This window comes from Tachysurus vachellii, chromosome 12 (assembly GCF_030014155.1).
Source record: "Tachysurus vachellii isolate PV-2020 chromosome 12, HZAU_Pvac_v1, whole genome shotgun sequence".
NCBI lineage: Eukaryota > Metazoa > Chordata > Actinopteri > Siluriformes > Bagridae > Tachysurus > Tachysurus vachellii.
Window position 1 is genome coordinate 18,395,609 of NC_083471.1, and position 18,035 is coordinate 18,413,643.

An 18,035-nucleotide genomic window follows, 5' to 3' on the forward strand; every position below is an offset into this window, starting at 1 on the left:
CATTTAGTGTCTATTTATTTATTTGTTTGTTTGTGTGTGTGTGTGTGTGTGTGTGTGTGTGTGTGTGTGTGTGTGTGTGTGTGTGTGTGTGTGTGTGCAAGAACTGGCAGTATTACATCTTGGTCTGTCTGTGCATGTATGTGTTCAAACCTTAGATTCATTGTCTTATTAGATTCATTGACTCATTCATCTGAGTCATTGATAAAAATGTTGAACCTGACCTGTAGAAATATTGTAGCCCAAATGTATTTGCTAATTATAGTCTGACATGGTTCTAACAATCATTAAAATACAAAAATGAATATGCAATGAATAATTTTCATTATACAGCATGAATAATTTTCACTATACAGCACCAGTATGTGTTTCTGGGTTACATAAAGAACAAAACAGAATAAGCTGTGCACTTATAGGAAAATAATCAGTGCCGTATGATGTGATGTGGCCCAATACATAAGAGGACTATTATGACCCTGAGGGGGATTATGCCAATAACATAATGCCAGTATTCCAATAACAGCATGTGTCGAAGTGTTTTATAGCCCTAAAACAAAACACATTGAATGTTTGAGTTGTTTTATTAACCATTTATAGTTGTGTGTAATGATGCAGAACATCCACAAGTCCTCAAGTGGTTTCCTGTTATCACTTGAATTATAACAGTCATGTGCCCAAGAGACCAGAAAGAACAAAGTCCCGTGAAGACCTAACTTTTGTGAAAAATTTCCAAGGGCTGCCACCTGAGACACATTTTTAAATCTGTTTATTTTGGTCTTCTAATCTATGGTCTATGTGCATGAGAATGAGTTGCTACTATAAAAATGTTGCCAAAAAGTAGGAATCGCACAACTGTATGCCTTTGCACTACAGTTTCTGATTAACTTATGTTCATAGTTTGTCAAGGTTGGTAACGAAGAGCTCAAGATCCCTAACCTTAACCCCACTGAGTATCTTTGAATGAATAGGAACTCTGACGCACCCAGGCCTCCTTACCCAACATCAAATCAAAACAAAAATCAAATCAAATTTTATTTGTCACATACTGTACACATACACTACATACAGAGTACGACATGCAGTGAAATGCTTTTTGCATCTGTCCTTTATTCAAACATAAGGAATACAATTTGGGATAAAATAATATAACCAAAAGGAGGTAGATAAATAAAAAAAAAGTATAAACTATATAAAAAGAAACTATATAAAATATGAAAATATAAGTGCCAACTTTAGTGCCCGACCTAATGCACTAATTCTCTTGTGGCTGATTAAGGTAAAGAAGGACTAAATCTTAAATGGGATGTTCAACAATAGCATGTATGTCATAGTCTGGTGTCCACAGACGTTTGTCCCACTAGTACACTATCTGGTTCTTCTCCATCAGATAAAAGATACCATCAGTCCAAGTGTGAGGGCTAACCAGTGCTTCTGGCCAGGCATCTTTTGTATTGTATCTCTATAAACTGGGTTTGCTTATGAATGCCATTTTAGTGTTTTTTTAACAGCTGTTCAAAATATGGAAATGCCTGTTCCCTTCTTTATGGCTCTAAGTGGTATATTCTGTTGCCTTTTTATGTTTGACTGTAAAAAAAATTTCACAGCTCACTTTATTGACTCTACTCCTTCAGCCTTGAATATTGAAACATTACTTCTGCCAAGTTTTCTTATGTTTAACTCTTATGTTTTTGCCTTTGTGTAACAGACTTTTTTTTTTTGGCATGAAAGCTACTCTATTAAGGCATTTTTATCTCATTTAGAGTGCTGTTTCTATTACTAACCCCATTACCATGGTCTTCTGAGCAAAACAGGGAAAGAAATGGCTTTTATTTCTTTCTAAAGCCTTTTTGCAACTAGCCAAAAAGGAACAAGATGAAAGGTGACACTCTCTGCGTTAGATACTTGTAGATGTGATGGTGTATTTATCAGAAGCCTAAGCTAAGTGAGCTGAACTTCCAGATGGTGAGAGCTGATTAGTCAAATATGTGCAATAATACTCAAACCATATAATGACGATGCCAGAATCACCAAGCTAATCTTGCCTAAGCACTGCTAAGTCTATAGAAATTCTACTCTCTTGGTTTGAAGGTTTCTTCTGTTAAATTGGAAATGCAGTTTTTTTTCTTCTTCTTCATTTTTTTTATGCACACACACTGCACAGCTTTTCTATTGGTTCAGCACTGATTCAGCTTATATTTCTCGCTACCACCTTGAGCAGAAGGCCTGGTTATGCTTCATTTCTTGACTAATGTAAATAAACATGATTATTTTTTTCTTCTGTAGGTTTAAATCAGAGTTAGACATTTCTATTTTAATTACATATTACACAAGTAATAATATAAAATAATATATTGCAAAAATAAATAGATTCATGATTCGTGGTTCAAAATAAAGTTGAAATCATGGGGAAATGATGACTAGTCCTAGAGGATTCAGTGGGTTATATAATATCAATTTATACATTTTTATATCTTCTCTGTTTATCATTCAAAGTGTGTTGTGGAAACCCTGAGGGCCTGTGATGCATTTTCAGGATTTATTTATTTATTTATTTATTTATTTATTTATTTTTACAGTAGAAATTGCAACACACTATGGTTCAAGTTATTATATTTCTTATTGAGTATTTCCAGTAATTAGACTATTTGACCAGTCACTTCAAATGAATGACTAAAATCCAAACCTCAATAACCTGACAACAAGCAAGGCAAGCAACAAGCACAAAATGTAGTACTTGGACAGTACTTCATCGAGTAGAAAGTCCAGAAATAAAACTTTATAGCCAAGTTTTATTGTTCTCTTTTTTGTAATGAACCTAATAATTGTAGAGTTAGGATTATGTTCTTTAAAGCGTACTTAAGCAGTCTATAGGATCTATTTTACAGTTAAAGCAGGCCCTGTCTGCAGAAAAAAACGCTTGAACCCCTGCTAGAGGTGACGATATGGTAATGATTTTTAGTAACAGATGAACCTTTGAACCATTTTTGCAGTCTTCTGGTCTTGAAATATTAGTCACACGTTCATTCTGCACTACAATATGTACATCATTATTTTAGCTGGATGATCATGACTATTAAGTTCTTCTCAATCGCACAACATTTACCATCTAGAGAGGATGAGGGCTAGCACGTGCTTCTTCTGAGTCATATACGCAGCTCTGCCATGGCATCATGTTGACCAGCTGTTTCTGCCCCACCACAGGGCAGCTGACATTTGGAAGTGATGCAAACTGCTGCGATGCTTACATATGAGCTCAGAGGCACATACGATTGATGAGTGCCATTCAGAATGACAGAAAAGTTCAATAACATCATCCTTTTCACTCAGACGCCATTGGTCAAACACGATATCTTGTAATCTCTTGATGATAGGTAGCTTGGGACTTCTGCTGTGATACTCTGGATCAGTATGCATGTGTATTTGATGTATAAAAACATCTCTAGCAGGGATGGAAAGATTACCAAAAAATCATACTCAGCTAAAAGTTCTTTTATATCCCAAAACTTGTGAGTAGAGTACAAGTACCAGTCTTAAAAACTACTAAATGAGTAGTAATGTATACTGTCTATTGAGTGCTTTTACCCCATATAACATACTGTATACTGTATATTTTTCTTCAGAAATAGGCATAATTCCAGAATGCTGATGTCTTGATATGCTTAGGAAGGAAAAGCTGACCGGATACTCCTTGAAAACAGCATTGTCCTTCTTGAGCTTGACTATAAAAGGCTCTTGTACCTGTGGCCATGGATATTCCGTTGCCGTAACTGTAATGCTGCTTGACGTATCCTCTGCATTGACCCCAATCACCACCAAGATTATCAGCAGGCAGCACCACTTAAGTTTATATGTTGTTTGATATGATTGGAATGGAATAAACAGTCCAGTTACTGTCGGTAGAGTCAGAAAGAAGTATTGTTACAGCACCTAAACCATACTTACGGTAAAATTAATTCACAGACATTTAAAACTACTTAATACAATAAAAATACTGAGAAAAACTATTCCATTACAGCAACAAGAGTTTTTTAATTCGTTACATTTTCCGTAACCCTGTCTGTAGATATGACCATGTGTGACATTACCTGATAGAATGATCATCCTTAATGATAGAACTTAACATCCGGTTTTCTATCTAGCTCTACGCTTATATCTTATTAAGGAAAAAGGGAAATGTAACTCATTCCTTATGCTCCATAATGGTTCCACAGTTGCATTAAATAACATGGTGATATGACTGATGGCTGAATACTAATTAATCATTAGTGTTAACAGTTGCAAGTACCACGCATGTTATTGGAGAGTATATAATATTTTTCTTTTTTCTACTAAAATGTAGTGTAAGGAAATATCAGACACGGGCTTATGGATCATGAGTCCAAGTCCAGGTATTATTATTCTTATATAATATATAAAAATACATTTTAGAAAAACAAGATATTAGACCAGTTTTAGCATAATCTAATTAGCTGCCTGTTTCTTTTAGAAATATGAACTAGGACTTGTTTTTTTTTGTTTGTTTGTTTTTTTCTCTAATCAATGATATATCTATGTATATATATGATATATCTATGTATATCTCTAATTAGCTGAAAAACTATGGCACAAATCATGCCTTAGGTTCAGCTCTGGTAGTCTTTACATATTGTATAAATTAAGTAAGTAAATGATACAAATTTCTGGCAAACATTCATCAGGCTTCATACAGTATATCACTGAGCAACAAACAAACTAACTAATTAATAAGTCTGTATCTGTAATAAGTTTGTATATAATTTTGTCAGTAGTAGGGATGTACCGATCCGATGTTTTGGATCGGTATCGGCACCGATCCAAGCATTTTGAGTGGATTGGGTATCGGTGGTGCGTGACCGATCCAAATCCGCTACCCGCGGTCATGGGCGTCGGAACCATTATATGTCGGTGGGACAGGACCACTTTTTAAGACCAATAATATTGGACCCACCCACTTTTACCGTCTCTATTCAGCGCATGTGTCTTTTTTTATTACTTTTCAGAGCGCTGCCAGTCGAATCCATTCTGCTTGAGGAATTCCCTAATAAATTAAACTCCATTCTGCGTTTTACCTACATGGGCATACTTATCCATGGGCTTCGGAACCATTATATGTGTGTGGGACAGGACACGCCCACTTATTTATTTGCTTCCGACGCCCATGGTGTGGTGGTTGATTAATGAACAGCAAACATCATACACTATTGCTTAAACTTATAAGAAAAATACACTTATATAATAAATTGCATTAATGAAAATAAATATAATACATTTTATAGGAAATATGTTGCACAACCGCCTGAGACAGACAGGCAAGTTTAGCAGGCACCCTTTCCATTTACCTCAGCGCGTTAAACATGTCGCTCATTTGGGTGCAAGATTTACTGTTTAATACATTTTGCATTGTGTTTCAAGAGTTCTAATTTAAGATACACTTTAAAATATTGCCTTTTCTTCAGAAAATAATTTAATTTAATAATTGCAGTATATATGGTTTAGATTGTAATACCACTAACTGTTAAAAGTACTGTTTGCTACTGCATTAATACTTTTTTAAGGTTTCTTGTGTTTTCATTTTTCATCCAGTAATGGGGATTTTTGTATTTCATTTCCAGAAACAAATAAATCTTAATAACCATACATTCTTTAGTTTTAAAGGTAGAAAAGAACACAGATATCGGATCGGCATCGGCCAATACTGGCAAACGCTGGTATCGGAATCGGATCGGAAGAGAAAAAGTGGTATCGGTACATCCCTAGTCATTAGTCAAAGTAACATTTTCTTTTGCCTATTTACTATTTTCTTTTTGAATACTCTGTTGTTTCTTTCTTTTTTATTACTATACAGCTGAATTTTGAATGCATGAAATGTGCCATATAAATAGTTTTCATTCATTCATTCATTCATTCATTCATTCATACATCAATTCTTCTTTCTTTCTTTCTTTCTTTCTTTCTTTCTTTCTTTCTTTCTTTCTTTCAGTTACAGTTCTTTTCCATATCATGTTATTATAGCATCCATGTATTTTGCTTTATTTCCTGTTTAAGATTTCTACCAGAACAGATTCACTTAACACTTTTATGATTTGTTGTGAGATTTCCTCTTGTGTCATGGATGAGTCACAGGCAATTGAGAAAATGTCTGGCCTCTCATTCATCTGTCAAAGAATCAGACTTATTCACACTATAAACAAGATATTTTAAACTTTCCCTTGCCATTGCTCATTTATCTTTATGACAGCTCTAGGTTTAGATAGATAGATAGATAGATAGATAGATAGATAGATAGATAGATAGATAGATAGATAGATAGATAGATAGATAGATAGATAGATAGATAGATAGATAGGTATGTATGTATGTATGTATGTATGTATGTATGTATGTTTGTGTCCTTGTCCATACTTGCACACACAGTGTAATTATATCTCTCACTAACACTGCTGTGAAGCCAGCTGCACATATTGCATCCTTCTGTAGTTGCTACTTTTCATAATTGGCCGGCAGTATTGTTGATCACAAGGCAAAGCCGTGGGCACAAATCACTGCACTGCTCACTGAACTGATGTATCCCAGCCATTGCTGTAAATTACACAGCTGTCATAATGTATCACAACATCGCATGGCGGTTAATCTAAGACTACTCCTCTGGCAATCGAGGCCTCCATTTCTCTTCAAAGACAAACTCGAAAACCTATTGTAGATTTAATCTAACAGTCTTTTTCATTAGAAGTGAAATTATTCAGATCGGAGCCTGAGGTTTGAGCGAGATTATAAAATAATGGCATTTTATTTACGGAAATTGAAAGCATTTGTTGATTGGTGCTGCATTTTTGTTATTCTAGTAAGTTACCAGGTATCTGCCATTGTGATGTCAGCAATCTCCAAGACGATAAGCATGATGGTGCTGACTGTATTAGCATTAAAGGTAAAACTTTGGAAGCTGATCTGTTTGAATAGCGTGCACAAAGGAGATGGATTGCTGGACAGATATAAGGACTAAAGTGCTGTTGCGTCGCTATTTTTTGGGTAGAGATACTGTACAAGAAGAGAAATTCTACTGTGGTCAGTGGCTAGCCGAACACCAGGAGGCTGGAGGAAACCATTAAACAAAGTGAAAACAGACCAACATGAAAAAAGTGATCTAAAAAATCATAGTCAAGTCATATGCATATAGTTTAATAATATCATTTGGCAGAGAGAGAGAGAGAGAGAGAGAGAGAGAGAGAGAGAGCAAGCTTGAAACTCAAAAAAGGAGTCTAGTGTTTCATGGGTGTTACTTTTCACATTTCCTCCCTTGAGCTTCTGTTTTTTTTTTTAATTAATTTACATATGAAAGACTTGCTGAAACAAAAAGCCAATACAATTATGTACATTTACATTATGCACAAAACCACACTGGAGGAATGTATGTAAAATAATTAGACATTATTTCTTTAAACTCTACCTAATTTAAGTTGAAAAAGAAAAAGCAATTTCAGTGATACTAAAATTCTAAGCTCACTTTCGCACTTCTACAGTTCAGTTTGCTAAAATTACATTACCCAACACCAGCAGTTGTAGTTTTATCATAGACGTGATAGACAGGGATCACTGTAAGCAACATCTCGATACAGAGCCATGCCGATCTGCCTCAGATTCCAGCACTGTTGCAAATTACCCGCTGTCTTTAGACAAGTGCAGGAGTGCAGGGCTGTGACATTAATTAGATTCCTGCAAGATTGATTTCTTCTCGATTGCATGGCCCTGATTAGCACCAGCAACACCGATAAGAGGAACGTGTGTTTGTGATGATCAGGCGGCCTTTCTTAATGTCTTCATGTTTGGGGGTGGGGGGTTTGGGCAGCAGCATACGTAAGGAAACACCTGAGCCAAGAAAACAGAATTTACATAGCAGGGTGTGAGAGGAATTGTTAATTGTGTCTGAAAGTAGATAGCAGTAAAACGAAGGTAGGGGATACCTCTGATTAAATGTCAGATATAATAAACGAAATACAACACATCAAACATTCATCCTCACTCAGAGCGTTCATTAATGTTGATCAGGATTTACAATGCATATGAACCAACGGATCTACTAATATTTGTCATTTTTCCAATTTGTTTTTTTTTTTCAGTCTTGGTGTCACATTTTGTGCTGAAGCTATTAAGACTTTCACATTAAAAAAAAAAATCTAATCATAATCAAAAATATTGAATGAAAAATCCCTTTGTGGTAAACATAGATATTAGAGAATAAATAAAATACCTGATTTACTAGGATTCTAAATGTGTGTGCAATCTGTTCCAGGTGTTGTGGCTGATAATGAAGAAGGCTGTGAAAAAAAAAATAAAAATCACTAAACTACTCTGCTCTCATGGATATTAAATAATAATAAACAATAAACACCACTTATATGAACCAAGGGTGCCAATATTAATGGAGGGTATTGTAGATAAGTAATAAGTACGTATGTGTAAATGAATACACAAGAGAACTGGCGCTGCTCACTTGAGTTTTTAAATGTTTTTCCTGGTCTTTCAAATGTCATTCAAATCTGGAATATAAAACCAATTTTATCTGGTAGTGTTAGATATTAAGGCTTACACATTACTTTCTCACTATTCAGATTTAGCAAATATTTATGGTGTTAATTTTGACTTATTTTAAGAAATGTCGACTGCTTCTCGGTGTTTATTTGCACACACAATTAGCATTCCTGAAGTTAAATCACATAATACACTTATCTTCTAACACTTTATTCTATCAGTACATAAATAATCCTCCACTAATCCCTGAATTAATACTTCAAAATTAAGTATTAAATATGAATAGGTGCAGTGGAGACTCTAGAGGTTAAGCCTCTGGTTTGTTGATTGAGAAATCCACTGCCACTGTTGGGCCCTTGAGCAAGGCCCCTTAACCCTCAGTGCTCCAGGGGCACCATATGTGCTCTAACCCTAACTTCCAAAGTTGGAATATGCAAAGAAAGAATTTCACTGTGCTGTTATGTACAGTATATGTGACAAATTTTTTTCAATTCAATTCCGTTTATTTGTATAGCATTTTTAACAATTGCCAATTGCAATGAGCTGATATGAGGACAAATAAAGGCTTCTATTCTATCCTATTCTATTCAATTAATTATTGATAAGTTAAGTAATGTACTAATCACTAACTGATAAAAAGCTAACCTTGAGTCTTGTGAACTTATGTGTGATTAATAACCAGCTTAAGAACGCTAGTACATGTTAGAAAACACACTCTACTGTGTAAGAAAGAATATGACTGAAACCTGCATCAATTCCAAATGACTTAAACTGATTTACTTACTTACTTACAAAATTTACATTGATCCTCCTTATCAAACTTAATAATAAAGTAAATAAAACAATCAGGTCTCCCAGCTTTAAATTCTAATCAACATTAACCCGTTTCTTTCCTGTGCTAAGGAGGATCAGAGTAAATTATAAAAGTAATCCAGCGCCATAAGATGATGTTTGTCACTGCAGCTGCATGCGCCAAATGATATATTTTTATACCTACACACAGACACACACACTCACGCCTTTAACAAACATTTATAGCTGAATCCAGTCCATGTTTGTTTCCAAGTTATAACATTCATTCCTAAAGTTTCCAGAAGTGTAATTTTTTTTTTTTTTTTTTTTTGTAGTTTTTGTCATTTCTGTAATTTTATAATTTTTTTTTCTTAATGACTGTTATAGCAAAAAAAAAAAAAAAAGGCAATTTCATTGATACCAATGGTGTTTCTCTCTCTCATCATAGTTCTTAATAACACAATCATCTAGTTTTATCGTGGTTGTCTTGTGTAGAAGCTGCAAAAAAAAAGTCACACAGATAAATAATAATTAGTTTGACTGTATTAACAGTTCAGTTTTCATCAGCTGCACACAACAATACTGTAATCATACTTAGATGGGATATCTGTTTTATGTATTCTGGTTATTGTTAGATGCCTTCCTCACTACAATGTACAACCATTTTTTATCAGAATTTGTCCTGCTATGCAGAAGAATCAAAAGGAACTGCCATGTTCCTTGCAGGCATGTTATTTTAGAAAACCTAAAGAAAGGTGGCAGTCTCCAGTGGATCATATATAATAATATCAAGCAAATAAAAAGATTAAACAGATAATACTGTCTGCAAATTTTCTTTATGTCATAAAAAATTACAGATTTTTTTTTTAATGCTCAAACCATGAAACCAAATTTAAGCACATTATTAAATCTGCTTAAATATATATATATGTATATTTGGGGTGTGTGTGTGTGTGTGTATGTGTGTGTGGTGTGTGGGTCTGAATGCTCTATGAGAGAATCTTATCTTATCTGTAGATCTTGTGTAAAATAACTATACAACGGCATCCTGAATTCTTTTACACAAGCATTAGAAGTACTATTTTACTTACTATTACAAATGTCATTTTAATGGTTTGACTATTTATTCATTCTCTTAAGAAGTTTAATGCGTTTTCTTCAGCTAGACCGCTCAATTTTATTAGTCGCTAAATTAACTTTAGAGTTTGCGTAGAGGCCTCTGACTTTCCTGATTTTATGCAATTTATTTGCAAACTTGCTTCCATCCTTATTATGTGGTTCCTCTGACCTTCACTTCCATCTATTATAGTAAGTAAAGTTGAATTTACTGTGCTATCATTTCCATCTGCTTAGTCATCAACACAGCTTGTTTTCTGAGGAAATCCTAAGCAGAGTTAACGGAGTAGATATAAATAGCCGAATAAATCAAACCCAAAATACTAGTACTTAAGCGACACTTTTCATTATTTGAGAGAAAACGGGTTTACTTTTTAAAAGAAAATGCAAAATTGTTGCTTTAGCTAGATTCTCTTGTATGTCTTGTTAATTCTAGGTTATTCTTTAGTAAAAAGCAATAAAATGTTATTGCAGCTTTTCACCATATCTGCCAAAGGCTGTGTAGAGTATGAGTCTGTGTGTTCGGTAACATTAAGGAACTGTCAAGACTTAAATTATTATGAATTTATTTGTATTTGATTGAAATTTACCAATAGACAAATCTGCCTTTTTCCCGAGTTCTAACTTTACATGTGACAGATTATTAGACAGGTTTGATTTATCGCGGCTTTATCATAAAAACCTGTCATTTTAAGGGCAGGCTTTTTATATTGTACGCACTGTCCAAAACACTGTATTTTTATTTATATTTTCTACACCTATACCACTGTGTGTTATGATGTATGCAGTGACATGAACTTTAAGACTATAAGACAAATCCAGTGAGTCACTGCTCCATGCCTTAAATCTCTGACGCACATTTACCTGGACCAAAAATACCTAGCTCAGTGGTTTACAGGAACCGTGTGTAATTCTCTGAGAGCAAATTGTTCTAGTGCTACATGATGGACCTAACAGACACTGAATGTAGTTGAGCGAATCTTATTTCTATACATAATACAGGACATAAATATAGCATGACTCATCGATAGTGTTATCTAACCTGAGGGTCTGAACACAGCTGGACTTCTGTATAAAGTGTGCATTTCGTTGACTCTGCTTGAACTTTGGCCCCCTGTTCAACTGGAAGCAAGAATCTGGGTCAGAAAATGCAAATGATTGCAAATAAACCTTCCATGTGGACAATTAAATTATGCAAGCTTCAGGAAAGGAATCGTGTGAAGCAGTGTAGAGTTCTTTTAAACCAGCGAGTTAGACGGTTCTTTTGTTCTCTTTCTAAATCAAGCTTTAAATTCTCCTGGGGAAGATTACTTTAATCTGGTTAAAAAATATATATCTTTTTTTTTTTTTTTTTTTTTTTTTTTTTACTTTTCATTTAATTATTCCTAATACATTTTCAATTGACAGTAGATATATTTGCTGTCAGGAAACCCAGGGACATGTAACGAACAGTGCAAGGAGGCAGAGAGAAGGCTGAGCAGTGTGGGTGGTGTACTCTGTCACAGCTGGATAGGCCCTGAGGAGTATATATATTTTTTTCCCCACTCATTTATTTATTTATTTATTTATTGCGTCTCAATTGATTTTTTATGAGGCAGCCACAAGCAAACCAAGCCTGGCTTCACAGACTTCAAAGCATGCTCGTGTAGGGAGATTAGACCCTCAGGAGGGAGGTTACGGGGCTGAGGGCAAATCTCAATCTCATTTTCACCCTAAATCAGTTACACTCATCAAAGCATAGGGTGTATGAGTTTAAGGAGAGAATTAAAGTGTGTGTGTGTTATTTATTTAATTATTTGCTTATTTATTTTGACAGCAACCATTTATGACTCGTGTTTTAAGGCCTGCTGTTGTTTTGGTGGCTAGCATGAATCATTGGTCAGGACAAGATTAGCTTTGTGTGCAACCTTCTGTGTGTAATCAAGCGCTCACACACTGGCCTGACATTCCCATTCACTCACAACCCGCTTTGTTTACCACCACAGCTGGTGCAATTAGTTTAGAAGTGTCTTTCTCACATATACACTCTCTCTCTCACACACACACACACACACACACAGACACACAAACACACAGGCAGATGCAGTGTGCAGAGTAGCGGCAAAAGTCCAGAGGGTTATGTTGTAATGTATAATCCTTATTGACATATTCTTTCAGGGCTGTTGTGGAATTTGAGGTGCTTTGTTAAGTTTTAGTGGCTGCATTGATTAAGATACAGTTTCTCAGCTTCAGCTGTGGCATTTTCACTTGTGAGTTTTTGCTAGGGCTTTTTCCCCTAGTGTTTTGCTGAAGATTTGACAAAGGAGAAAAAAAGCAGTACGACGGTTTAGAGAATATATACACACATTTTTAATACAAAAATAACCAATGGCAGCTCATTCATAGCTAGAGGTGGGGTTTTAATAGAGGTGGGGCTCTCAGAGGGGATTATGGACTGGATAATGTTTGTACATCAGAAATATGTGTGTGTGTGTGTGTGTGTGTGTGTGTGTGTGTGCCTGTGTGTGTGTGTGTATACCATGCTGTTCTATACCATAGGACAAGGACAGCAGGGTACACACACACGTATGTGTGGTTTTTGAGATGTACTGGTATGAACTGGAAATCTGTCAAATGAATAAACTGAATCACAGTTGAACAAAAGTATTTCTAAAACTGCGCAAAATAAGCTGCAATGCTCATCGACTGTATGTTGCATGTCTATGTGGTGTTGACTCTTAATTACTCTAAACTCACTAGATAATAAAAACATTCTGGTAATTAAAACAGTAAAACAAAGTCAAATGTAATAGCCTCTTAATGAAATGTTGAGTCTATGTCATTATAACTTTCACATTATGTCATTATTACTTTTGTTAGAGGCTATGTCATTATCATCCATCCCCACTTGAATCGATGGTCGTGGGCCGCTGCATTGTTTTGTCTTTGTATAAAAGGAGGGCAGGCTCCGGCTCCGGCAGTGTATAAATCGGTTCTGCTAATCTTTTTTAATGTCATGCAACACTTTATTAGAGCCAGCACTAAGTGACTGATCTGGTGTGTCTGAAGCTGCAAAGTGTGATGCACTGTATATGTGGAACTTTTTCTTTTCACGTCACTAAAAATAAATTCACATCTAGATCAGATTTTCTCTATTGTGGTTAAAGGTGCTGTTGTGACAGGAAGAGATTATAATAATTGAACTTCTATCTTTGAGAAACCTTGCCCTTAACTTATCATTTCAGCTGCGAGCTTTGCCTTCTAAGGTTTTGTCAGTATCACTACCAATGATTGGCATTCATAAACATACACATAGAAAATCATTACTTTATGAAACTTTTTCTATCCTGTGAACATCTTTAGTTTGGTTTAACGTGCACAAACATTTATACACAACTGCAAAAATATAAATTTGTCAAATGAGGTCAAAATGTATGGGTGACATAGGCATCTTAAATGGTAATATGACTGGTAGCATTATCTGCTGGTTTGGGAACTGCACCATAAACCATAAAAATCAAGCAGTGTGTACGATCTTCCAGGTGTATCACTGGAGGTGAGCTTCTTTCTCTCTAGGACATTCACAACAGACGGTGCCTAAAGAAGGCCTAAAGGATCATAAAAGACAGCAGCTACATGGACCATAGCCTGTTTACGCTGCTCCCTTCTGACAGAAGCTACTGCAGTTTTATTACTCTTTTTATCCATTTTTTAACCTACAGGCCATAAGACTCATGCACGACAGCACAAAACTGGAAATTAACAAAATGACACTTTATATTTTGAACTGTAATATACAGGCACTTTACTCGACACTATATAAGACTCAAAAGTTACATTTACTGCTGTGCAAATATTTATTTTATTCTATATCTTGCATTGGGCAACCCATTGTACTGTAGTACAATGTACTGTATACTGTGTACTCTGTATGCTTTGCTAGGTCTTTTTGTAACTGACTGATTTGTTGTTGGAACTTTGTGACATTGAGCATTTATAGATTTTATCCTGTGTAAATCTGTGAATTGTGATGTGATAATAAAATCCAAATGTCTGTACTTTTTAGAGCCAAGTTTCTCATGTAACACAGAACACCTGTCTACATTCGGAAACATTGCTTTAGGATTTGTAATTATTATGACATTGAACATTGCTGGAAATATTAGTTGCTCTTGGACTTTTGGTTATTGGGGATACAAACTGTTTTCCTTACGTGTGAAATTTGTGTCATAGTTTTTCTCCTCTTTTCTCCCCTATTGCAACAGCATAGTGAGAAATATTTAAATACAAAGATATTTAATGTGTTTCAAGATGGGCCCTTGTCTGAGAGTCCGCAGTGTTTTGCTCTTTCAGTTCAGAGGTTTACTCAAAAGCAAACATGCCTAAGCAAAAATGTTCAATATACTACAAAGGTATAGTGTAGTACAGTATATTGCAATGTTTGCTGATTCGCTTCTGTCAACTTTGTAATTAATTCCAAAATCTCAGGAACCTTTAAGACTCACACTTGTGAATGAAAACGAGGTTCTTACATTTGTTCTCTCTCTCTCTTTCTCTCTGTCTTTCTTTCTCTCTCAGGTGGACATGCTTGTGCCAACCAAAATCACAGGTGTCATTACTCAGGGGGCGAAAGATTTTGGCCATGTGCAGTTTGTGGGCTCCTATAAGCTTGCTTTTAGCAATGATGGAGAAAGATGGCACATATATCAGGATGAAAAACAGAAGAAAGATAAGGTAAGGCCCTATCATGGACATCAAGGCTGAAATATACTTAGGGTTTTTTTGGCTTTAATATGGGCTCTCCAGTCAGGGATATGGTAAAACCTTACTTACATCTCTTGCCAAACACATGTAGATAAAAGCCTGAAGCATTTTCAATCTCCTACACCTTATCAGATCCATTCTTGTATCATGTTCTAAAAGCACATTCACCAGAGCATCTTTCTCCTCTTCACTATCTCTTTCACACAGATATTGTTTCCAGTAGTAGGTTATACACAGTTACGACTCCAATATGTCAAAGACTTCAGACTATTTAATGTATTTAGTGCAATGCCAGTGCTGTGCGCATGACCTCAGGAACAACTTGCCATTGTTTACCTTAAGTCTTACACTAAATAATAGCAAAGCCTGCCATTAGGATTTAATTCTACGAAGGAAAATGAGCTTTGATCATAATACCCTGATAATACACTGAAGCTTAACCAGTTAATTGTGTGGCTTTTGGAGTGTTTATTTTTAAATGGTAGTGAAAATGTCTAACAGGTTTAAACATAATCAGATTAAACAGACTCACTATGGCCACTATACTGCTGGGCTGGGGATGAGATCTGGAAGCTTGCATAATTAAATCATCATCATAGAAACACTTCTTCCAAGAAGGCTTGTGGAAAATTACCAGTATGGATTATATTCAGAAGAGAAGATACTCATTAAAGCAACCTGCATAAGAATCTACAGGAAAACCAGGCCCTGACAGCAGCAATGATATATAGTTATTTATATAATCATACATCCTGGCACTGTATATTTGCCAACTTTACACTTTCAGTAAATGACATTTTTCAAATCCCATTTGTCAGACCAGAAGACAATTTCATTTCTTTGGATTTGGGCCAGTGTCTAGCATGAGGTCACTGAATCTGCACTTTATATAAGTTTGTCCAGACTAGCACATCAATGCTTCAAACTTACAAATTAGCTTCACTCAGAAAATTTAATTGTAGAGAAATCCTGCAGTGGTATAAAATGACCTTTTAGCTAAATCAGTATCTTTTATCCTTTTTATTACTTCAATAAGTAATAAAAAAAAGAAAAAAAAAAAGGCTGGAGATGGCAAATTGGAAAAAAAAAATACAAGTTAAATATTTAAATTATATTTTTAAATCTTTTAAAAGATATAATAGTTAATAGTTATGTAAAAAAAAAATAATTGTTTATATTTAATTATTAAATTAAACATGTTGTTTTTTGCTTTATTACTGTTACTGTTCACTGTTTGTTTAATGCTAAAGCCTTGTTCATGTCAAATAAAAGTCAATAGAAGGAAGAACTGCTCAATATGGGTCAGCATCATTAATACTGGCTCACACAGATTGTACCATTAAAGCATAATTTTAGCTTGATTTATGCCTCCATCTAAATAGGATTTTCATGATTCTACAGCATCTCTATGGCCATTCAAATGGGCAAAACTCTCCAAAATTATCCACCCACCTCCTACTCACTGACTGGCCAATAAAGTTTTTAACAATGTTGAATAAACAACAAGAGTCCAGAAATAAGTTTGACCATTTGACATGCAATTTCTTTGCTGACATTTCATTTATTTATTTATTTATTTTGTATTACATTAGTTTTAAATAGAACCTCATTTTAAGACGATGTTTGTTTGGAGATGCTTCTCTCTTTTTAGTTACTAAACTCATTCGGTCAGTTTCTTCAACACTCCTCAGCAGCACAAACAGCTGCAGATTTGGAACAGTTATTTCTGATTTCCAAAGTGCTCCAGGCAAAAACAATCAATTTTAATTAAATTCAAATGAAAGAGGTTCTCCCTTTAGCATTGAATGTTTTCATGAAAAATTATCTTATGGCTTGATCCAGGCCTGAATAGTGAAGTAAACAATTAAATCCAGAAACCATCAAATACATGTTGAAATAATCATTTACCTATAGTCATATTTCATAAACATATTCATATCATATTGTTTAATTAATTCACTTTTAGGTTTTAATTATTTCATATTATTTCATATTGCCATTCTCACTCATTCTTTTGTTTCATTTATTAGGTAATTGATACGGTTGTAAATAGAAACATTAATGCTTTTCCAAAATTTCAAGGATTTTGTGAAAAGGGGCTTTATGGATCTTGATGCTTGACTCAATCCCACTATGTTTGTTTAAAGAGCTTTAGTAGTGGTTGCCATTGGCCATCTGGCACATATGGATGTCCAGCCAGGTTCAAAGATGACTGTCTACAGCTTCCCTAAGGAAAGCAGTGTAAAGTGAAGGGTGTGTATGTGCAGTAGTCCTTGTAAATACTAGGAGCGATATAGAGTGCATTGAGAAAATATTCTGACAACATTTTGATATGCTGCAACCTTTCGCAATATTTAGTAAAATGATTACAATTTTTAAATCACACATTTACTGAAGTATTCCAACTGTTAACCTTAAATGGAAGGAATTTACTAACCACTAAGTCTCACACGGACTTTCACAAAATAGGTCTAGTATGGAGATGGGAAAAACCTGACAGGTAAGAACATCTGTAGCATTCCAATAATCAGGATTTTTGGGTCAAGCTGGATACCAAGTGTCAAGTAAAAGGCAGATTCCTGATGAGTTGAAGGAAAGTTCATTCATTCAGTCATTTTCTACCGCTTATCCGAACTACCTCGGGTCACGGGGAGCCTGTGCCTATCTCAGGCGTCATCGGGCATCAAGGCAGGATACACCCTGGACGGAGTGCCAACCCATCGCAGGGCACACACACGCTCTCATTGACTCACGCACTATTTGGCCTGAGTGTCAGGTATTTCAGGAAGGTGATGTAAAGAAACTAAGCAATTCTCATCACGTGACCAGTTTCATCCAGTGAA

General features: G+C 35.2%; 1 protein-coding gene across 2 annotated transcripts in view; it reads left to right on the forward strand.

Annotated features, from left to right (window-relative positions):
* edil3a (EGF-like repeats and discoidin I-like domains 3a) overlaps positions 1–18,035 on the forward strand; it is a 174,682-nt gene that overhangs the window by 143,626 nt on the left and 13,021 nt on the right. For both annotated transcript variants that reach the window (XM_060884204.1, XM_060884205.1), the window contains exon 9: positions 15,007–15,162. In XM_060884204.1, coding sequence (XP_060740187.1) covers positions 15,007–15,162 — 156 coding nt within the window. The remainder of the gene's footprint in view (positions 1–15,006; positions 15,163–18,035) is intronic.